Consider the following 24,218-nt stretch of genomic DNA (forward strand, 5'->3'; position numbering starts at 1 on the left):
TTTATCTCTATGCAAATAAACCTGCCTAATTTCAGGCATTGGTTCTTAAAAACACTGATAAAAATATATAACCCAAGTCTTAGCCATTTTTTGCTCCTCAAAATAGCTCAGGTCATTTCTCTGACCTTTTGTGTCAGACACAAGACGAATACATGGACAGTAGTTAGTATACTTTGTAGCATATAGCATTAAGACACATCCTTCTAGATACATAAGGGAAAAGATTTTTGTATACCCTGAAATGTTGCATCCAAAGCATAGGAGAATCTTTTCCACAGCTCTGGTAGACATTTAAGAAAATTATTCCTTAGCTTAAGTTTGGTTTGCTTGTTTTCATTTGTTTTTCTGAGATTCCAAAAACTTAAGATCTTGAAACAATATTGCAGCTATAACTTTAGGTTTTTAAACCACTAACTACATTTCTACAGATTTTTCCAAAAGTTAACATTTATTTGTGTGTTTATACTACCAGCCATCTTTTGAGAGGAATTACGCTTTTAAAAATAAATGTTTAAACAATAAGATGTAAAGCTAATAATGGTTTTCAGTTTATGAACACCTTACCTGAAAGCAGATGGGACATCTGTAACTAGAAAAGGTGGGGTAACCTACTTCTGAGAGTGTAATAAGGAGCCTTTCAATGTGAAAACATAAACACAAACTACTAAAACTGTGTCAAATTCCATTATTTGCACATTTCTTTCTGTTGTTTACCATTTTTTATGCCTGCTACAAGTAAAATGATTGAATATTGTATCCTACATCTGTTTGTTTCCTTCTCATCGTGACTAGTGCTACTGGTAACATTCTCCACATCTTCTACTCAGAGAAACAGAAACATTCATGCAGATTTACTAAAAAATCTCTTTCCAGTTGATGGTGCAATCACATATAACAATGACTTTATCAAGACAAAGTATGTAAGAATGGTTAAGAGGATAGGCTCAATGGTTAACAGGATATGCTAACCATATTTTTCTATTATGTCATGGATTCTAGGAGTCATGAAAGAATACAAAACACTGGGATCCTTTAAGAAATCTTAAACTAGTCTACTTCTGGAACTATTAAACATCTGTGACAGATAGTCTATCCACTCCATACAGGGAAACATTTCTGTAGTACCATCAATTTGAAGGAAAATAACATCTGTTTAAGACAGTTTACCAAAACTAAAAGTACATTGAGAAGAAAAAAAATGCAACTGGAGGCAAAAAGAAGGTATGTCTAGCTATAGGATAGACTCCTTCATAAATAAGTAAACAAATAATACTCTTAAGTTTGCTAGGGTGCCCATTCAGCCACATGCCTAACCACAGTTTGCTTTTGCTTTTAATACCATATTAAGTCTTTAAGGAGCAGGAATTAAGGGTCTGTGCCTAATTTGCACTCAAAAATTCCCAAGACCCTGTATCTTCTGCCCTCCATCTTAGCTCTTTTCCACATCTTCCTCTTCCCAGGTAGCAGGCACAAATAAAACAACCTGGTAAACTTCATCTACCTGAGCTGATTTTTTTTTTTTTTTTTTGGATGGACAATTCTGCCAGATAAATAAAATTCCAAACACTAGCGAACAAGAGAAGGGACACAGAACAGTCAAGACAGAACACTTTTGTTTTTGTCAATATTTTTTTAAATCCCAGTCCAGCTCCTAGTAAGTCTGGACACTACTTACAACACTCCTAGAACTGCAGAAGAATGGAAACACAATGGGGAGTGAGTGGAGAGGGGGATAAGACAGTCTAGTGGCTGGCTTCAGACATTCACATACAGAAAGCCAGCACAGACTGGAGTCATTAAGGCCCAGATGCCCCACTAACAGGAACAAACCCAAACACAAAGGTAGCACATGAAATGTATTTACCTATTTAAACACAGGCAGCTGGTCAGGCTAGAATGGGGAAGGTAACTGCTAATTCCTTGTACTACAAGGAAGGAATGGAGTAAAAAAACCCAAGCCCACGGGCAGGTTTTTGCTTTGTGAACCTCTGTCTGTGCTGCTGGTTAACAGTGGTAAGTATAAAAAAATCAAAGAAAAATAATCTATTTATAGAACAAGTCAGTAGTCTGAGACATTTAGAAAAAAGTAAAAACAAGTCCTTCTTTAAAAATGGATTTACTAAAACAACTGTCACCCAGGATGACCCCAAGCCCTCTGGTCCTCTGGCAAAACCAGGGGCAACTTCAAACCAGAACTGTTGCTGATTGTACACTGGTACACATCCAGCAAAGCCAGCAGGGAGGGGGATCTGCGCTGCGAACAGTATCTGCAGACTGCTTGCTGGTATCGCTTGAGGCCATGCCTGTAGCCTGGTGATACTGGAAATAGTTGTGAGTGAAACTTTTCACAGAAGCACATGTCAGTGTAACCTCTGAGGTAAGTGGGCTGTCTTCTTTCCTTCCCATCCCTGGGTACAGGATCACAGAAGCTGGTGCCCCAGGTGCTGTACTTCCTTGCCAGCTCCATCCTGCGTAAGACAACTTTAATGTGCAGGAGTGCAGAACTCTAGGCGAAGCCCAGAGCAGGAGAGGGCATCCCTTGAGAAAGGGAAGCACTCTGCTTTTCCCAAGCTCTGGTCTAGCTAGACATCTTCATCAATATTTTCTTGCCTTCCTCAGGACAGGAAGATCAGCTGTCCCCCACTAAGAAAGAATTTTTGCCTAGTGGAGGAGAGCTGGGTTTCTTTCTTTTTCTTTTTTTTTGGTAAACAGAACCTTTGCTGATTTCTGAGATCATGAGCTCCTCTGCTCTTTTAGCTATAAAAGAGAAATTAAAAGAAATTCATCCACTTGCTCCCATCCTTATTGTGTAGTGTTTGCTGCCTGGAGGATATGGAGGCAACTTAGTTCTCCCAAGACATTGCCCTGCTTGCTGGGTTGGCATGGGGAGGCAAAAGATAACTTCCAAAGTTATCCTTAGGGTAACCTGGTAGGGCTAAAAGCTCCAATCTATACCCACCAATTCCAGGCCAACTCCACTGCCAGCATGTACTTCTAACACCCTGAAGTGTCTAATCTAACAGCCTCGGGTTTGCTCAGTCTCTGAGAGCAACAGCCACACACTCGGATGGAAATACTCAAGTCAGAACATTGGCTGTAGCTCCCAGTGAGGCGGTGTCTGCATAGATGAGTCGGTACCACTGTGCCTTGACGTTCCCATTGTACGAAGGAAGCCAGCTGTACGGAAGGGACCAACTCTGCTGCAGGTCTGTACATCCTTGGAAGTGAAGCTTAGTGGCTACATTAGCTTCAAACCCTCTCTTTCTGTAGGGTTTCAGTGGTCCATTTTCCAACAAGTTCCAGACATCAAGTAGCTGCTAACTTGTCTCCTTAAGGTCTTCCATTGGTAGTTTGTAGCTCAGTAAGAAAGGGGGAGGTGGTGCATGAGCAGGGCTACTTGATCCCTGCATAGGTTTCTTTGCACAGTTTATACAGATGTAATCCTCATTCTCAGCCATTTCTGGAGAGACACCAACACAAACTTGATGAAACCACTCATCGCAGCCACCATCACACTGTACCCAGTCTACCTGCAGGAGATGAGATCAGCAACACATAGCACATTAAAGGAAAGACAGGCACAGTTTATATAAAGAAAATATCTCCTATTAAACCCACCTGACATACCTAGAACACAAAAACTTTTGGGCACAAATTATGTCCCATTGAGCCTCTGCTTTAACCAGCTACTTACGTCTAACTAAAATAATACTATTCTTCCAACAAACCTTGCCTCACTTGCATCTTTAGATCATCACAGCTATAACAAACACTACTACTAACAAGGAAGATGACATTCAGCTTTCCTCAAATAGAAGACAGGTATGCTACCTCACATTTAAAATGGAGTAAGAGCATGCTCGAAGGCAGCAAACTCAGTGTAGCTGAAGTTCTACAAATTCACATCCTGACTTGTATATCCCCTTAGTCTGCACACTCAAGTGGTGGCTTTTGCAACATCAAAATTACAGACAACGTAAGGGCCTGATTACTGCTTTTGACTACAAAACAGCCACATGAACTCAGTGGCTTTACTACCTTTTGATCAGCTAGATATATTGATAGATAGATATCACTAAATCTATCACTAGATAGCTAGCCACTGAATGCCAAAAATCCACACAAACTATAACTTTAAAGTATCAGAACATTTAAGCTAAAATAGTTCAAACAGAGTTAAAATTTGCTGTAGAAGAAGTAGAGAAAGGCATAAGTAAATTAAAACTAGAAAAAGGAAAAAAAAATAAAGATGAACCAGTAGATTTATATAATTATCTGAGTAAAAGTACGTTAATTCAATTGAGTGGGTAGAAATTGAAATCTGCAGGATAATGAATACAGATTTTAAATGTAGTGGCATGGGCTGGTACAGCTATCAAAATTATTACTGCTGTAGTTCAGCTTTTGCCTTACAGGACAACAAGAAAATGAAAATATATCAGAAAAATAACTTTGGTGGCAACATATCTAAAGGAAAGCAACACAATCAGCTCAAGACTAACTTGTAGCAAACTATTCGTGAAAAATTTAAAATACGTGACTAGTAACAGACACCAAAAACTGCAGCTTCAGTCATTATATTCCCATGTCTATTATTTTCTACTTGTATGACAATTACTTGTTAAACATACAAAACTATGCCCAATATTACAGAAGGATAGTCATTCCAAGAAAAGCTTTAATTATATGATTAAAAATTTTACTCAGGCTCCTTTACAAAAGCTTGACAAATTTAATATGACCCTCTTCAAAATACAAATTTAAAGGCACTCTCCTCCATTTATTTCACTTCCTGTAAAAATGTAAAAATATTACCTAATTATCATCTGTAGACAAAATGGTAGGACAAAGACTGTATCATCTTATGAGGGGTTTATCTTACAGTGTGTTTTCTAACATGAGTCAAAGTTCAAAACTCATCTTTTAACACTTACCTAAATACTTGAATTCCATGTTCCAATTTTTGCAGAAAAGTAGTCTTTGGTGTTTATATTTGTTCCTACTCTCTTGCACAAGCCAGTGCAGTACAGCACCAGTCCCACAGTTATTATTGGGATTTTTTTTAAACCAGGAAAAAAAAAAATCTAAAAATGTGAAAATCCTAATAACTGTGAAATTTGATCCTGACCATCAGTTAGTCTATGCTAAAAGGTGACAATCACGACAGGAAGTGCCACAGAGAAGCAAATAAAGTTTCTTTTGCAAGAATCCAATCAGCTCTAAAAACACTGATTATTTATCTCCTACAAGAAAATAAGGAACTGCAGTTCCTGGATCCCTCAGTATGCAGCATCATAGTTCACAGACTTTATCCAAGAAATATGGAAGATCTATTTCATTTAAGAGCACTGAACATTCCACTTCTGCTTAGAAATACACTGGAGTCAGGACCAATTCCTGCCGAAGCACAGAATTAACCCTTTGAATCAGACAACTCATCTTCCACATAGCCAGAAAAAAAATTATGAGGAAGACCACAGCTTGAAGAGGCTAAACTTCTCAACCAAGGTAGAATAACTTTTCTCACAGCCTAAAGTAGCTAAGAGAACATGCACATGCTATAGTCCCCTGTTTATTATTTACTATAGCTGCATACCTACACAACTACTACTCACACTCTTCTCATCTCAAATCACACCACTTCTTTGTGGCTCATGGTGTTCAATGTAATTATTAAACTGCACTGGAGTTTTTGATTTCTCATGACATTGCTTATGACAGAAATAAGCAAAAACTCACTTTGTCCTTGCAGGGCCTTTGGCAGTTCTGGGCAGCACACACAGCATTCTCGTCATCAGACTCCTCAGCTCCTGACCAGTCATATTTGGAAGGAATATCTAGCACCTTCTTCTCTCTTTTTTTCTCGGTGCTCTCCTTCGCTAGTTCCACCTTTGCCACAACTGCCTTTTCTCGCTTCTTCTTCCGCTCTTCTTCTTTAGCCAATTTCTTTGCCAACTTGTTCAGCTCCTTTGTCTTATCCATGGTCAGTTTTAGCTTCTTCTTCTTGGGTTTTTCCAGTTTCTTCAGCTCTTTAGATTTTTGCTTCATATCGCCAAAGAACTGCTCTGCTCTCTCCAGCTTTCGTTTCCGTTTCCTCTCAGAAGAGTCTCTCCCTCTCATCTTCAGTGGTTTTTCATCCATGCTGTCATCCTTCATAGAAAGCGTGAAAAAAAGGTTGTATTTTTTTCCCAAATACAAATTTCCATATACTGTAAACCTGTGGGTTTGAGGAATGTACTTACCTCCACCATTCCCCCACCATGGTATGAAGAAACTTATTGAACAACACACACTTAGGAACTCTAAACTAAAAAGGGCTTGCCTACTATCACCATACTAGAAAAAAAATCATAAGTGGTGCCCTGAGAATGAGACTGCTGATCAAAATGCTTGTCTAACTGCACTGGTCAGCATGTAATCTCTACCTTATGTTACCATACACTACCAAAAAGTCAAGAAGGAATCATCTTTGATATTTGTCCAGTGCAGTTCATTAGCTCTTTAAAAATCACATACTCTATAACCATGCATGGACAAAAGTAACCCCTATCTTCAGCTGACAGATGATGAAGGATGATTTCCAGTGCAGCTCTTCACCACAACAGTTTACTTACTCTTCCAGCACACATTTCATCCACACACATCACTTAGCCACTGCATGAATGAGGCATAAGTGTTTTGGACTGGACCTCTAAATCAGCACATACACCTGCTTCATTCTTTACTCACTGTCAGCTCAATGAAGAAATCAGGACATCTTCACAGTATATTAAAAAAGAAATTGTACTGTCTATGCTGCACTGAGAAAGAACAGGATCTTACTACCTGTATTCCCAAACCTTCTTTTATTAAAAGACAATATATGTTCTTCCTCCAGCGATAGCAAAAGTTTGTCAAAATGCAAATATCAGACTATATAAGCTGTGAATTTTCCATCCCCCTAAATATTTTTGTAATTCTTTTTCAGATCAGTCTCAATTCCAAGCTCAGTCAAGACCAACATTTCACTCCTTAACGTTAGCTTTTCTAAAATAAGGCTTACATACGGAACTGCCCATCTGAAAAAAAACTGCTCTAAATATTGCTATTTGTGGAGGACAGTGCTATACTGCATGAGTGATCGAGAGTTCTCTATAAAGCATCCAGTGTGGCAACGTGCAATACACTACAAGGCACCAGTGTTCCACAGGATTTCAAAACTTAAAAGAATGGTGAAACTTCTCACAGTAGCAAACTATATATTCAAGTCAAGCTAAACACAGGCATAAGAACAGAACTGATTTTTTGGATCTGTCATTCTCTGTAATCTGTTATTCCTTGGCTGAAACCCCAACATGTCAATGAACTAAGCACTCAACTATCCAAGATTGTATCAAAAACCCCAACAAAATAATGTGTTAAAATTTGGGGTTTTTTTTCTGTTATCAGAGTATTTCTTTAAGTCCATACCTCCATGACATGAAGGAACCTGTCTTCAGACGGTGGGTGAGTAGCCTGTAAAATGCGCCAGATGTGCTGAGTCTCATCCAGTGACACCTCTAGCAAATCTCCTACCATCATTAGGTCTTCCAGCTGAGCCTTCGCTCCAGGTGACAGCTCCAATACAGGGGGCTCTAAACTGCGAGGTACCAGCGGGCTTTTCCGAGGCTGCTTCCTTGGGGTGCTAGAACCTTTCAGACAGGAGGCAAGTCACATAAGCATAGAAGAGAACAAAAGCAAAAAGAAATGGCATACTTTTTACAACAACAACCTAAGAAGGCAGATAATACCAAACAGAAAACATTGACACTGGTATATACATCAGCCATCAGAAAACAAAACTGCAATGTGACTCTACTGTTACCTTCTCAAGCAAATTGATCACTGCCATCCCCACTTACAGAGAACATACCATCTACAACTACCAGAAGTAACGAAGCAGTACCCTTTACTGACTGCTCATACCAGCTGTCTATTCAATCCCATTTCAAGGTAGAGAAAAGGAAGTACCTTGAGAGCAGCTTTTAGAAGCAGAAGAATACGCATGTTCAGCACAAAATGAGGGAGCAGTCCACATATGTGTCACCACTTCCTCTGATTTAATGGGAATTTCCTCATCACAAAACAAGTTCGGCTCCAAGCTGCTAGAAGACTTTACACTGGCATTGTCCTGAAAAAGACAAAAGTTTAACATCTGGATCCAGAATATACCAACTTCAAATTAAATTCTACTAAAATTAACAAACTGCTGTTTTTAAAATCCTATGCTAAACCACCACCCCACAGATATCAAGACTATCTGCAGAAGGTGCAGATTACATCCCTACATAAATAATGGAAGAATGAAGTGACTATGGAGAGGAGGTTAATAGATTTATAGCCAGTGTGTGAGAAACACTTGACAAGTTTCCTCACTGATAAGTTCCTTGAGTATGGTTCTTCATAAATCCACTTAATTTCTGCTTGAAAAATTTGACTAAAAGACCATGAAAACTGACATCTTTAGTAGAGCAGAGGTATGCAGAGTATGGATACCATGGAGAGAAATGATTAAAGATCTTAAAGGGGAAGAAAAAATAGTTTTTGTTCAGGCCCAGCAGCACAGTATCAGACAGATGACTACATAATGGCAAAACAACCAAAAGTTTCCCTGAGATCAGGATTTTTACACCAGTCTTTTGAACAATTTTAAGGTAGGACCAAAGACCAAAAGGAAAAGGACTGCAATGCTTAAGACTGTTGTGAATAATTTCATTAACATTATGAAGGCATTGGCCTGTGTTCAACTCATTGCATATGATGGCTGCTTGACTTTTTAAACACATTATACAAAGACTGAAATATGATGCATGCCTGAGATGTGGGTGGATCCATGAGGAGAAGAGAGATTAGGAATCTCTTAACAGTGGAAGAAGCTATGTTTTGACCTTGTGTTATATTACACAAAGAATCCAGGGAAGGCGCAAGAAGTTGATTCCCTGATGCCTAACACTCATTTTTTCCTCCTCCTTCCTCATCCCAGCAGGGGTAATCAATAAGGATAACTTCCTCAACAAGCTGTCTGTTTTCACAGAACTTTCAAAAGCTTATGTACCCTGTCAAATTTTTGATGATATTGGCCAACGGGTTAAACATACTTAGCATGCAATGTAAGACTCGGATCTATCAGAAAACAGTAAAAAAAAAAAAAAGCGCACACACACCACTGGGCTAAAAGAACAGAAAGGCAGTAGAGCAGTGACTGACAATATTTAGCTGAAGCTAAATACTAGCTCCATGCGTCCAAAATGGCTAAGTTGTGAAAAAGCAGCACCCCAACAATGCTATTTAATGACGTAAAAAGGGGTATGGTAATGGTAAGAATGGTAATCTCCTTCAGGGTTCCAGTTACATGTTAAAACAGTACTGAAGTGCACACTAATGATATTAGTGCAGAATGAGAACTGAGAAATTCAGATTTAAATTGGCCAGAAAAAGAAGTCAAATAAATATAAGCAGTCTTTCTCCCTACATAGTTCAGGTCATATCCAGAATGAGATACTGTATAAGATATCATACTAACAGATTAAAGAGAGCTTGGGGCAAATAGGAGAATTTATAATAAAAAAAATTACTACTATTTTGGTATTGTAGTGGTATGTACCACTATTTGGTGGTTACAAGCAACAAGGGTGCAAAGGAACAAGTAAAATCTACATGAGACAAAAAAGCAACAAATTAAAGGCCAGGAAAAATTACAGTAAATTTGACCTGCATATCAGTCCAAATTTTTGGAGCAAGTCTTAAAACAAGTCTAGCTATTGCATTCATAATGAAGCATTTTGTTGGAAAGAATGTGTTGATTAAAAGCAGCACAGCATAACCCAATAGGGTTCTTCACATCTATTTTTGCTACTGGTATTGTATTTGAGATGTCTGAGACAACAGTTTTAACCTATAGTCTGTGGATCCTTAGGGATCCAGGGATTACTTCCACAGGCCCCACAAAAAGTTATTATGGGCAAGCTCATAGGTGACACATCGTAATTGATATACATGTTTGTTTAAACATATCACTCCAGTGGAAAATGTTTACAGATCGTAAACAAAAAAAAAATTGAAAGACAGTAGTATAAAGATAACTAAACTCTGAGTAACTTTGCCATTTTCATTGAAGTTTGCTGTTTCTATTTAAGACCTGAAGAATTTGGTTGCCTGAAAATTTATCTTTTTTCTCCAGCTATGTTAGTTGAGCTAACAAAAGATGTTTCTGGTCCCTATAAGCTTTGCTTGACTGATCTTTACTTCTAGGTTTTTACAACTACATACAGTGACGAACATTCAAGTCAAAAGAGTAAGTAACAGATCCTGAAATCATGACAACACAATGCATTAAACAACGCAAGTTACACTCCTGCAAACCCCTCAGATCCTGACAAGCATACACCTTCTTTCTTGACATATGCTTTCTTTTATCTCAGCCTCAGAAAATGCCACATCTTTCAGAAATGCCTCGTTGTGACTCCTGATGCAGAGAACAGTTTGGAAATATTTGATTTTTTTTTTAAACAACACTAATTTAATTAAAAACTGTAACATCCAATTACAAAGTACTCCTGTTGGCATTTCACATGGGACTGCAAAACAATTGCTTGTAATTACATAAAGCTGCTTAAAAACAAAATACTAAAAATAGGATATTGAGGCAGACCATACCTGAAAATTTGCAGTCCCTTTAGAAAACAGAAAATCTGCCCTAAAACAATTTCACATTGCCTTTTAAGTTAACATCTGTTAACATCTTCATCTACCCAGCTTTAATTTATCTCATGAGAGAGAGATGACACTATCACTTAAAAAATACACTACACAAAGAGAAAAACATGGTTTTGCTTTTCTCTCTATGTATACTGAAGGGACATTTATAAGTTCTAAAATTAAACACATTACACCAAAAAACACACTTGGCCATCTCTACAATTGCCTCTTCTCCTGACAACTCTTCTCTAGCTAAAATATTTTTAAGAACTTCTAACAGCAGTTAGAGGTTTCTGAACTTAATCCAGACACCAATTTTACTATATGATCCAGACATTTAGTCCTGAATATTTCTACACATCTGAAATTGAACAGTTGCATCTCCGCTACATGAGGGCTGAAAGAAGAAAGAGGGAGGAAAACGCAAAAGCTCAGGAATCAGGAAGCTTCTTACAGGGCATGAAATTTTCACCGACTAATTCTTTGTTGTAGTAAAAACTGATGGAAGAGCTCCCCATACAGACACTTATGATGTGTAGTATGTTTAACAATGGCACAAAGATAATGTCCATCCTCCACAGTATTATAAACTTCAATTGACTGTGGCTACAAATCCCTTGAGAGAAGTGTAACTTTTTACTTAGCACTAAAAAGCAACTTTTAAAACTCAAATCACAAGACATTTGGGAATTCTGAATAAAAATATTACAAAACTTTATAATAAAACAGATCTAAGATGTTCAGATAAAACCAGAATGTATGCAGATAAGCCTTAAGATATGAAAAATATTCTGGAATAAATTGAATTAATATCAAAACAGGTGTTCTGGATTAACTCCATGCAGACAAGCCATATTAGATTGCTTACCTTTATGTCATAGCCATATGTCTCCCTGATGTCTTCATCAGAATCTGTCTCTTCATCATCATAATCCAAGGTCTGTCGTGGGGATGAGGACACACTCCCTATCACCCTGTTAAAGGCCGATTGCTGGAAACTAGTCAAGTGTCCCTAGAAGAAAAATTAAATACAAGAACGAAACAATAAAACCTCCGGACAAATCTACATAAAAGCTAAAGAGTCATCGACAAAGAAAAGAATGCTTCTTTTCGCCTCAGGATAACCGCCTAGATAGTCACAGCAAAGCTCAACCACAGCAAGATGTGAAGAAAAATTGGGAAATATCCAAAAAAAGGTTTTTTAATTTATTTCCATGTTTTTGAGTAGTAGCAGCTAGAGAGACCTAGATACTGTTGTTCAATGCTATCAAGTATATCCTGTGGTTGTATACGTTTCTTCTTCATCACAGCATCATCTGATTACTGATCTCAATCTCGAGATGAAGAGGACACCTGTAAAAGTAGCAGTGATTGCCTTTAGTCCTTGCTCAAATTTAACAAGGCACCAAATGCCTTGAGAATGACAATCCATGAGAAGTTACATACAGACACCTCTATTTCTGTCGGAGCGAAATGGAATTTGGACACCAAAGTAGCCACTGCTTTGTAAGTCTTCAGGATGTTAGCTGGCTGCTATATTTGAACCAATGTTTCTTAAAAGCACCCTCTGCCTGGAGAAGTATGTAAAAGCATGAAGTAAGCTGTGGACTAAGGAGACTGAGAAGCAATGACCTATATAACTTTGATACGCCTGATTCTCAACCTCTGTTCTCCCCTTTCCTTCTAGTTTATCATAGAAGAATAAGGCATTTCCACACACACTGAAGAAGCGCTACCACGGTAAAGAGCAAGACATTAACATCCCTACCTGTAGGTCTGGGTTAGCTGCTGCTTTCTGCAGCTCTGCACTGATTATTTTCTCCGTTTTCTCCCGCGCTGCCTGCTCCACCATCCGCTGGCTGAGCACAGAAAGCTTAGCCAAAGCAGAGGATAATTCATCAGTGGCCAAAGCCTGTCGTGCTCGGTCCTGCCAACTCATGGCACGTTCTGTCAAGCACTGCAATGCCTCCCCCTCTGGCAGCCGTACAGGCAGCTTTTGCAGGGACACTAGTAGGGACAGTATCGTCTCAAGCCGTGGCCTTCGAGAACGCATGCAAAGCGGACACAGAAACTTTACTTCTTTGGCCTGCCAACTAGAGCCCTTCTTTTGAGAACTTGTTTTGGGAAGGGGCACACAGCCACTATGAAACCAGTCCTTGCACAGTTCACACTGTAGCATGAATCCACTAGCTGTTTTGCGGCAGATACAGAATTTGACTTCTTCGATACGATCCACCATGGTCATCTTGGCCAGGTTAGCTGCCCTGAGGGCATGCATGGCTTCAATCTCCTTCTGTTCTCGCTCCTTGAATATAGCCACCTATCCAGCAAAGACAAAAACAGTTCATGACCTTCACAGCTAGGAGAGATCACATTTTATTAGCAATGTAGGAAAAGAAAAAAAGAAAAAACAAAAAAACAAAAAAAGTACCAGGAGATCTTCCTAGTTAAACTAGCCCAAAATTTAGAAATTGTGTAATCTAGTTAAAACTTTAGTTAAAATACCCTCTCAATGCCCTGCTACCTCCCCTAAGTCCTTCTGAAATAGATACTACACAAACATTGGAAAACCTTCTCGAGTGTTATCTAAGTTTGTAATTAAAGCTGTTATAAGGCCACCAGAAGAAGAGATTTTGATTCCAGGAAGAAAAGTCAGAATCATGTTCCACCATCCATCTGCCAGGACTATACAATAGATGACGGTTTCAAAGCAGACTTTGCAGCACGTATCGTTCTTGAAGCAACTCTCATTTCCTCAGCGTCTCAATTCTAGCAACTATAATGAAGCATACTAAGGTAAAATGAATGGACCGTGTATAAACTAGATTACTGAGCCTACATACATTTTCTTTGTTGTCATAGAAAGGGCATCTAGACAACAGCAAATTCTTCCAAAAAGCTATGTCAACATCCCTCTAACAGAGAAGACTCATATAACTTCCCCTCCACCCCAAGTTTCTATGACCAAACACTTCAAGACTATCCTCAGCCACTTTTTATGCAGGAAGATGGAATGACAATGTCTGAGCAAAAAGACTTTATACACTAAGGCAAGCACTGTCTGTAGTCAGAGAATTTAGAATAAAATTTTAAACTTGTTAACTTTTGTCAATAAGTGAGCAACTTCAACTCTTAAGCAGCAATCAATGGAACAATTGTTGAACTAACTTGAAATGGAATTTAATTCAGGTTGGCACACTGCAACCACCTGGCTAAATATGCTTTGATATGAAGACAGAACAGCACCTCGTTACAGATATTTTAATGTTTTTTCTAAGCATATTAATAATACTAAATGAATGGTTGCATGTATTAATCTGAAAGCATTTAAGTCTTTCACATAGCCAGATACATATTAAATACCAGCACTTATGCTCTGAACTCTTTCCCTCTACTTTCACTGCAATTAAAGCTGAACTGTATTCCTCAGCCAAGCATATTACTGTGAGGTATTTTTATCAGTGAGATTCACTTGTCAATTTTCTAAAAAAATTAGGAGACAGATTTATTAAACCCACATATCAGGAGACACTACCTTTCGCTGCTCCTTACCACAGCTGCAGTGTCTCTGGCCTCCTCCAGCCCATCCTCCAGTTCACTTAGGGATTCCAAGTCAAGATCTTTTTCCTTTTCCTTCTCCATCAACTCCTTTGCTCTCTTCCGTCTATTCTTACTGCTCCCATAAACACCAATATCAGTCCGAGGGCTCAGAACCTGTAACCACAAAGAAAATTCACGCTATCAGAGACGAGGATGCCAGTCAATGGAAACAAAGAAGTTCTAACCTATGTTATGATTTCAGGGACATACGTGCGAACATGTAATATTTGCATTATAACGCTCATACAAGAGCAAAGAAAAAATTCTCAGCAATCTAACATCTTTGATACTTATCAAAGAGTGCTGTGAAGAAAAGGAATAAACAGAAAGGGAGAAAAGCATTTCGTACATACAGAATTTGACAATCAGCACAAAAGTGATTTGGCAGGTCAATTTGAAGGCCACTGCATTTTCGTAATTAAACTATGAAATCAGTTTAGATTAACTTTTATACATACAGCTCATAGAGAAACTGTACACAGTAAGATATCAACATTTTTTCTTTCGCTTTAGGTGCTTTTATCAATTGCAGGTCTCAAAGATCTGCCATGATTTGATATCTTCATCTGCAATTTGATGGCTCAAACAAAGTAAACCTGGATAAAGTCCTACAAACCTTATAACATCAAATCATGACAGGCAAGTGCTTTGAAGGACAAGGATTATATCTTAAGTAATCTTGATTATTTGGAAAGTATGCAGAAATATGAAATCTAGCAAACAAAATTTAATATAAGAAAGTGAAAGTTGACACATTTAGGAAAAAGTCAAATGCAAAACCAGAACACAGCGAAATAAATAGTTAGGCAGAAAAATACAACTGAAAATTTTGGACTTACAGTGCACCACAAACTGAATAGAAATTAATGTGATGCAGCTGCAAAAGCAGCAAATTTCATTTGGAAACATTAAACAGCAGTATCCCCTTTGAGACACAAAATTTAATTATTGCACTTTACCCAGCATTACAGAAGCCATAGTGGATGATTCTATCCGGCTTTGGACATCACACTAAAAGTGAATACAAACTGCAGAGACTAGCAACAAGGCAAGTGTTTGAAAAATATGGCCTATGAGAACGAGTTCAAAGAGCTGGATTTGTTTTCCCTAGAAAAGGGAAGTCTGTCAGGTAGACATGATTGATCTTCAAATACATGAAAGATTTTTATTATAAGAGACATTGACTACATTCTTTGAAGTGAAATAAAAAGTAACTGACTTAAATTCTAAGAAAATAATTAGATATTTCATAAATTTCCTAAATATAAGAAAAAATAAGCAGTGGAACAAGTTAAGCATCCATCAATAAGACAGCCTATCCCCCTTTCAGCCCTGTATTTCTAGGCTTGCACAACATGAAGTGTCTTTTTCCTTCCTCCCCAAAAGCATAGTTTTAATCTGTTTCTCCAGAAGTAAGAGTTGAGGTTGTCCATACATAAAACAGCACTAGTCAAACACAGACTTTATGCCTGATTCATCTTCCCACCTGAGAAAGGCTGAAATTTTTATTATAAATAAATATTTCTTATATCATGAAAAGGCACTGCACTCTATTGTAACTGAAACAGCTGCTCCCTCTAGACTGCAGAGGACCATGAATAACAGCTTCTGAAGTCTGGTATAGAACTTTCTGCTGCTCACCTGTAACAGACTGTAGCTTGAGTTCTTCTTCAGGAAAGTCCTTCCTGTGCGCTCTCTCCAAGCACGTGCTGCTGCTACCTGTGACTCCAGCTGTGGCAGGGCATCAAGACGCACTGGTATTGGGCGGCCTTTTGCAGACAAGCTCTCCAGTTGCTCCAGGTAGGCATAGTTGCTACCGTTCTGGGGTAAAAGAAAATTTGCTAAGCCAAAGATTCCACCATTGTACTTAATGGTCTGTTTAATTTCAAGATATACACTATTTAGTCACTGCCTAAATTAGAGCTCCAAGGGCATGAAAAGAAGGGCAGGGTTTCAACCTTACCGGTATTTTAAAAACTAGTCCTCCATCTCGTACATTTTCTATTTTAATAGCCATTCTGACCTGGCCAGCTGGCTCAGGGAATAAGACAACATTTCATCTCCAAATGGCTAGTTTAAATCCATCTGGTTAACAGCAAGCTGATGTAAAATCAGCTGGGATTCTCACTTCAGTTCCCAATAAATACATGATATAAGAATAACAGTTGCAGTCCAGAGATCAAGACCTATGAGTATCACAGAAACCATGACCCTTTCGGACGACATTTGAATCATCCAGGTAGCACAATAGAAGAGGGACTACATAACTAATGATGTCATAACTTCCATCTATTTCAAACAGAAAATTTCAGCCACCAGTGCTATTAGGTTTTATAACTTAAAAATTTATTTAACACACATTGGAGAGGGCAAAAAAAGTTGGGGGCAGAAGGACCCCACACACATTTCCATAGCAAGCTGCACAACTAAAGACCTGTGAGTATAATACATTCCATCACAACTAAGCATGTTCCATACACTGCCACTGAAAAATAGCTTTAATATTAAATAAGGACCTTCTACATTTTGTATCATAATAAAATTGTCAACCTTTACATCTCTCATGAAATGCACTAAAATAAGGGAAATATAGAAATTGGATAGCCAATGAGGAAACAGCAGCACAGAAACAAGAAAAAGGAATTCAAGCACAGCAATTAAGATAAGAAATTTAACAGTTACAGCAAGTTTTCCCTTCTAGTCACCTTTTGTGGGCAGAGTGGCTGTGAAGAGAGAGCATGTCTAATTATAAGGATGCAAGCAGTAAATTCCATTCCCTGCTGTAACCCCTACCTGAATGGCCTCCACTTTGGCTGTCCAGTCTCTAGCCCGCTGCAGGGCTTCTTTCAGTGCCAGCACATTGGGCAGGTAAGCTGGGATGTTCTTTGCTTCATTCACGATGCCCTCCAGAGCAATCATGCTTTGGCGTGGTCTAGAGTAAGAAAAACCTGGTTCCAGCCTTCTCTCAAAATGCCAGTCAGCTACAGTCGTGAGTCTGATGGGCTGGTGGTACAACTTTAGCACTACACAGCCGTGGTAGGATACCATGGCTCTATTCTTGAAGGATGCTACCAGACTACAGCAGAGGTGAGAAAGTTGATGGGCTGTGCACTACCAAATTCAAAAGGGCACAGCATCAGAACTCCTTAACACAGGAGAAGGTAGCATACTCAGTGTTTTGTGTTTGTGCTTTTTGTTTTAAAGAATAACAAGGATAGTGGCAACACTCACACTCTCCTGCCACTGTCCAACCCAATAGGGTATCAACTCTTCTGTAACTCATTAACAAACTCAAATCCAACTCCTGGGCAATCAAACAGCAAACTGCTGGGAGGTAAAGAAACGCATTAAAGTTTCAAAGCCCCTGCTTCTCACCGTGCTCCTCAAAGAGGCCAAGGTTCCCAAGAGTGTGACACATAGGAACAGTTTGCCAAGGAACACTCACCTTGCCTGCAGGCAGACCTTGGCCTTCTCCTCCCACCTCTCGGACACTGTAAGCAGCTCTTGAAGCTCAGCCATGGCCTTCTCTACAGCATGATGTGGTGCCAAGCCAACACCTGAGTCAATCAGCTTCTTCATCACATCTAAGGTGACCCTCTGGGGATCCAAGAGGGTGGACCTCACCTCATCCAGCCAACGTGCTTGCTGCAGTTCTTGCTTCAGCCTTGGCAGTTCAGGAAGTTCTACATAGAGGCCAGAACCCATGTCTATCAACTCCTGCAGCTTGGAAGAGTCTGGGATCTCATCCATCATAGCTTCTTGAGCACGTTCATGAAATTCTTCTACATCATCAAGCAGATTCTGAAGTAATATACAGCAGAAATCAATTAGGAGAAAAGCACATAGAATCAAAAGGGAAAGCTGACTGGAGGATCAACTAGCAGTGAATTTGTAAGTGATCACCCAATAACGAGTCAGAGCTTCTACAATGCCAGCCAGCTGGTTTGTCATAAGCCATCAATCTGACAGATGTAAATAACAGACTATCTAAACTGAGTTGCTCTAATATCTCAGACACAATGCATATTAGTTGCATCAAACTCCGTAACTAAAATTGTGCAGCAGCAGCTGATAACAGATCCCAACAAAACAGAACACAGTACTGCCCAGGCAACATTACTTTAAAAAAGTGGAGGAAACTTCTGCAAACAGATCATCCTTTCAAACTATTGCCAGAGGCACTAATGATGATAATACACAACAGAACTCAAATTTTCTGAGGAGAAAAAACAGGTCAGAGTTGTATACAGACAGGAATATCAAAAGATCATTAAAAGAATCATGGCCACATTTAAGATGACTATTTCCTAAGGCATGCCCACCACTTAAACACAAGGGTTTTAGCTTATGCAGGAAAGAAATGTAAATGCAAAATCATTTAACAAAGGAAGATAATTTTTATAGAAATTGAACCGCACTACTGCAATTCTCCTTGTCTTTATATTTTGGCACCACAATGAAAAAAAAAATCAAATAATGCAAATAGAAGGGAAAGAGTCTCTGCAGGAGATTCATTCAAGGACATTCAACCAGCATACTCAATTGATTCATGCCTGAGTCTCTTACAAAAAGACATATTATTGATAGCAAGTCAGTGGCACAATGAGGCACAAAACCTGGGTTTCCTAACCCTTAGTTTACTGCTCTTCATGTCTGATACTGCTTTTCATAACTGTCTGGAGCAGAAGGCATTTACCAAAAAAAGAATGAGATCCACATTATAAGGATTTTGATTTAGGGAACATATGCTGAATGCTTCATACTGACAACATTAAATTATTACAGTTTAATAATTACAATGCCTTTTGTGTTAGAAAATACTCATCATCCAACATGACATAATTATTTTGCAATTCATTACAATGGATAATTACATTCAAATGCCATCCTAAAAGTTAGTGAGTGCTTAGGCATAAATGATCATTAGTCAACTTCATTCAATAAGCTAAGAGGCTATAGTTTTAAACAGTAAAATTATACATTTATCTATTTTACAAGTTAGTGATGATGTTGAAGCTTCAAAAACATGAACATGCATGCATAGAGTATTTCAATAGACTAATCTCCTAAGGCCAAAGAAAATGAGAGATTAGTTGGGAGGAAAAGTTTAGATAGAAATACGAATTAAAACTGAAGAGTTTATTGTGTAGCCAAAAAGTCTTAATAGGCTACCCAGCAAATGGATGCAACAGCAACAAAATAGCTAAACAAGAATCAACAAACCATTAGAAAATTAGCAAAGATAATTAAAGACATTAAGAGATAATACATAGATGACAGAGCTGAGGACATTAGAAGCAGGTGTTAAATGCATTAGAAAAAAAGAAATCCTAGCAATTTTATACGTCCATTAATAAAAGGTGATAAAGTTTCATGAGGCAGAAAATGCTCAGTAAATATTTCTCATTTGTATCTGGAAAGAAGTGCAGTAAAATCTTCATATCATACGAGGATGATAATATACTTTCCACTCCATTAGCAGCTGACGAACATGTTAAAGAACATCTTTGAAGGATAAAGATTAGAGTCAACAGGCTTGGATAATCTGCGTCCTGGACTTCTAGGGAGTTTTCTGAAGATACCTGTTTTCAGCAACAATTTGTCAATACCATAAAGACATGAAGAAAGCCCAGTATTAAGACCCTGCTTGATATCAGCAATAAACTACCACGGAAAAGTTAATATAGAATTCATGGATGAAGAAGGACATAACTAACACTTGTAAACATTGTTTTATGGAAAACAGGCTTCTCAAACACAGCAATTCTTTTATTTTTAAACATGTTTGGTTATATAAGTGTAACTGCACATATGGTAATACGTTTAGAATTTTAGGAGTTCAATTAAGGCTGTATAACATTTTTATTAAAACTACCAGAGAACACATGGCTTAACAAACAGTTAACAGATACACTTCCATAAGTGTTTCTCAAGGTGAAAAAAAACATTATTTATTAAGGATGTTTCTTGAAGGGGTTTTCTAGAAGTTGTTCAGTAGGCTAAACAGTATTTAACATTTCATCAATGACAGAAGCAAATAAGATCACTGCTGAAAATGCTTGCTATGATACAGACTGCCAGAGTAATAAATGAGAATAGCAGTCAGGGGAATCAGTGTGATCTGGATCACTTATTAGTATAGATTCATTCAAAGACAGATGCAAAGTTGCATATGGAGAAACAAGAAACATAGGCCATGCATACAGATTAAAGAGGGCTGTAAAATGCAAAACAAAGGCTGAGAATTATTTAGAGATTCAAGTGAAGTATCACCAATGTGGTACTGCTTTCCCCCGCCTTCCCTAAAAAGCACATTAATGTAACCTTCAGAAGTTCATAGAGAAGTATAAAAAGAGTAGGATTTAACAGGGAATTTTATTTCTATAGGTAGCTTTAACGATGCTGTAACAACAGTAACCAGTTCGCCAAGATAAAACCAGGTAGCCTAGACAGCAGCAGGCGGACATGATCTACCCTGGTTTAGGTGGAGCAAGATGAGTACATTTGACCATGCCCATTGTGACAGGCACCTTTACATGAATATAACTCCATATGCTTTTTAAGTGCTCTGTTTAGTTACCTAAATGCCTAGTGCCATCTGCAATACCCCACATGGAATGCTTTAGAGTATCTCAAAGGGCATTAGATATCCATGCTTATGCAACCAAACTGAGCCCTACTTATCGAGCTGATACAGCTACGCTAGCATAAAAACGCCCATGTAGAATCATCCTTGCAAGTGAGCAGGAAAATGCGAGGGAATGCATGTTACCATTCCTTTATGGACAGACACTAACAGGTGATCAGCAAAACTGCAATGACAACAATAAGATTACCCAGTAAAGTAGGGAGATACTAAGCTAGATCTATCCGGAATACTTTATTTCCTTCCTTGGTGCCACAGATATCATTGTGAAGCAACAACTTGCTTTATACTACGAGCTTGAAATGAAACAACTCCATTCAATCCATCTCTGCCAGCGCAGGACCGATTCTTAAAGAAAAATATCCTTCAGCTATTGCCACCAGGTGATGTTTTCCATTTTAAAAAAGCAAAAAACCCCTCCACACTCAATATCTCCAAGGAATAGATGCAAACCTACCTTTACTTGTCGGGCCTGGCTGATAACACAGGGCAAGCTGAATAACTGTTGGACAAATGCTTTCAGCTCCTCCATAGTTAGCTTGGTCCGCGTTCTTCCGCTATCTTGGCTCTGTCTGCTGTATGCATAAAAGCACACACAGTTAGACAAGATTATGTGAGAGAGAAGATTGATACCCTGGATTTACTCCCAATGATGGAAAACAGTCAAGATTACTGAGAAGTTACAAGAAAACCTCATTACTTCAGAACTAAAAAAAAATCCACAAAAATTCCAAAGCATTAAAAGTTTAATGTAATCTCACTAAGCATCTTCAAAAGAATTTATCCTACTCTATAGAGGAAGGAGTGTCTAGGTGATTTTTAGTTGGGTCGGTTCTGAATAGGTAGATGAACATGCCAAAAGGCAGCATGGACGGAGTTTGGTTTCTGCAGCAGAAACATTAAGCTTTGACTAGAATAAAAATCTGTCTTTCGGTAAAATATTGGCCATAGCCCTAAATCATTACCAAGGGGCATACATAGCTGGTTAGACTATCAGTATCCCCTTCCGAAAGCCAACGGGGTTAGGCAAAATAACACAGGTTGAAATGGATACTGGAAAGAAACACTATGAACGAACTACACAAGAGTAACATGCAGCTACATAAACCATAAATGAAAGGCTCAAGAGCTTCAGAGAAAGTAATTCAAGACGCCTGAAATGTGGAAAAAGAAAAAGAAAGGGGGAAAGATGGAAGGGAGAACCTCCAAAAAGTTAAGACTGATCAGATAACAAGGAGAAAATCATAGGTATTTCTGAAAATGGAACCCAAAAAACAAGGTCTCTCTGAAGGCAAGATCTGTAACAGGATCTCAGTGCCACATAGAAGAGAACATGGGGGAAAAAAACACTCTTTAAAGCAAACAAACAAAAATGCACACGGTCTCGAACAGAGACACCTATGCCAAAAATATTGAAACGGAAGCAGTCTCAGAGGAAGCAGGCACTCCCGCTTGAGATAAGCATCTTCAGAACTTCAGTCATGGACACCATTGGCAAGAGACAGATCTAGCTGTAAGGATGCTGGGTCAAATGATGCTGATAAAAAATTCACAGAAACCATAACAGCCATCTCAAAAAGTGAAGGGCATGGAATTGACAAGGAGACCCTCAGTGGTGCTGATGCCCAAATTTCAGCAAAACTTTTGTCATCAACAGAACTTCTGAGCAAGAGGCACACAGCAATGCTGACATACGGATGAAACTATATGCATTAAAAATATAGGGACAAAGCATAACACTGACACAGCCTATCTTCAGGAGTTCGTAGTAGCAACACATTCCCAAGGAGATAATTTCAGCAAATATCCTCCTCCTGGTCAGCTTGAGGGAGAAAGCTGTTTCCAAGACCCATGTGGAGATTTGTTCCTGCTTGATCCAGGCAGCTTGAGCAACTGACTGCCATGATAGGTACTACCAAGAAGTCTCAGATGTGTAATAGCAACAGGCTCTAAAAAGAAATCTTATTTTCTAGAGTTGTACCTTTTGTAGCCAAAGCACTGAAGAAACCGGCCTCGCAACAGCAAGAGATTGGTACTGACTAGGACATGTTCTGCATAGACATTTCCATTAAAAAATCATTTGAAACAAGCATAACATGCTTGAATACAGTAAAAGACTTACAAGTGACACATTGCACAAATTAAACACTTGGTATAAATATCACTGGCATGCACAATTTCACAAGTAGGACAGATTTTGAACGCTGAAGAGCTGTTCCCTGCTAATCAATCTACATTTTATTACTGAGAGAACATTAAAGAAAAACAAAATTAAGTCTTTCAACAGTCTTAAATATAATTGTAGAAGTAAAATTTAGATTAACCATAAAATACAATTATACAATATCTAAAACTTGAAGGGGGAATAAAAGGAATACTGAAGGCTTTGACTTGTTACGAAGAGACTGAAAAGGAGTGGTTACTGAGTTGGACCTGCTGTGCCTCCAACACTCTTGTGAGACTGGAGAGTGTATAGCTGCAAAGTATGCCACTGCAGGCAGAGTGCGAGGTCGCTCTGCAGAGGACAAACTCCTGCAATATCATGCCAGCATTCTGGCATCCAGTCACCTTAGGCAAACATGTGCTGCCACACCACTAGATGTTGCACAAAACAATACAACTGTCCACGCCTACAAAAACTCACAACTTTCAACAGTGGGGAAGAAAGACATGATTGGGAAATTGGTCATATCTTCATAGTTTCACGTTATCTATTTTTCAGGTTTACGTGTAACCAGATACACGAGGGACAGACTTACTTTAGCTACTCTTGACCATGAATCTACTGCTGCATTAATCCTTGCCAAGTTGCTCTGCCTCCAGACTCGTTTTTAATTTGTTTTATTTATACACCTTATCCTCTGTGTAAATGTTATCCTTCTCAATGTATTAAATACTGATATAAATGTTAAAGAAGAAGCTGAAGGTGACCTCTACATTTAAGTTTCCTAACATTGTTCAAAGAGGATTCAAAAATCTTTAAGAAAGTTCTCACACCTCAATTTTGTTACATACTGCTCTTCAACATCTAACAGCCCTCAGACTACACAATTCCTTTTCTTTGCCCCATGAAATTCCTTCAAGCTTTAGTTGAGATACACCATTAAAAGCTGTCATTTCCTTTCTGCTCCTTGTGCTTCTTGGGAAAATCCTGGAAACCCATCAAATAACCAAGTCCATTGAGAGAAGGCTGACATCCTCCAACAGCAGAAGGAAAAGGACACAACATATCAGGAATGCCCAGGGGCTACCAAAA

The 24,218-nt window shown here is 38.6% G+C and overlaps 1 protein-coding gene across 2 annotated transcripts in view; it reads right to left on the bottom strand.

Annotated features, from left to right (window-relative positions):
* Positions 1–671: 671 nt before the first annotated feature.
* The window catches only part of KDM5A (lysine demethylase 5A), a 53,152-nt gene continuing 29,605 nt past the window's right edge, over positions 672–24,218 (bottom strand). Inside the window, exons 18-28 of one of the 2 annotated variants that reach the window (XM_064514846.1) lie at positions 21,420–21,534; positions 17,762–18,117; positions 17,110–17,248; positions 15,958–16,137; positions 14,269–14,430; positions 12,485–13,036; positions 11,585–11,728; positions 7,990–8,149; positions 7,450–7,670; positions 5,740–6,150; positions 672–3,530 (exon numbers count right to left, since the gene is read on the bottom strand). In XM_064514846.1, coding sequence (XP_064370916.1) covers positions 3,318–3,530; positions 5,740–6,150; positions 7,450–7,670; positions 7,990–8,149; positions 11,585–11,728; positions 12,485–13,036; positions 14,269–14,430; positions 15,958–16,137; positions 17,110–17,248; positions 17,762–18,117; positions 21,420–21,534 — 2,653 coding nt within the window. In that variant the 3' untranslated portion in view covers positions 672–3,317. Of the gene's footprint in view, positions 3,531–5,739; positions 6,151–7,449; positions 7,671–7,989; positions 8,150–11,584; positions 11,729–12,484; positions 13,037–14,268; positions 14,431–15,957; positions 16,138–17,109; positions 17,249–17,761; positions 18,118–21,419; positions 21,538–24,218 lie in introns of both variants that reach the window. The other variant, XM_064514838.1, reaches the window with a different exon arrangement.

This window comes from Dromaius novaehollandiae, chromosome 1 (assembly GCF_036370855.1).
Source record: "Dromaius novaehollandiae isolate bDroNov1 chromosome 1, bDroNov1.hap1, whole genome shotgun sequence".
NCBI lineage: Eukaryota > Metazoa > Chordata > Aves > Casuariiformes > Dromaiidae > Dromaius > Dromaius novaehollandiae.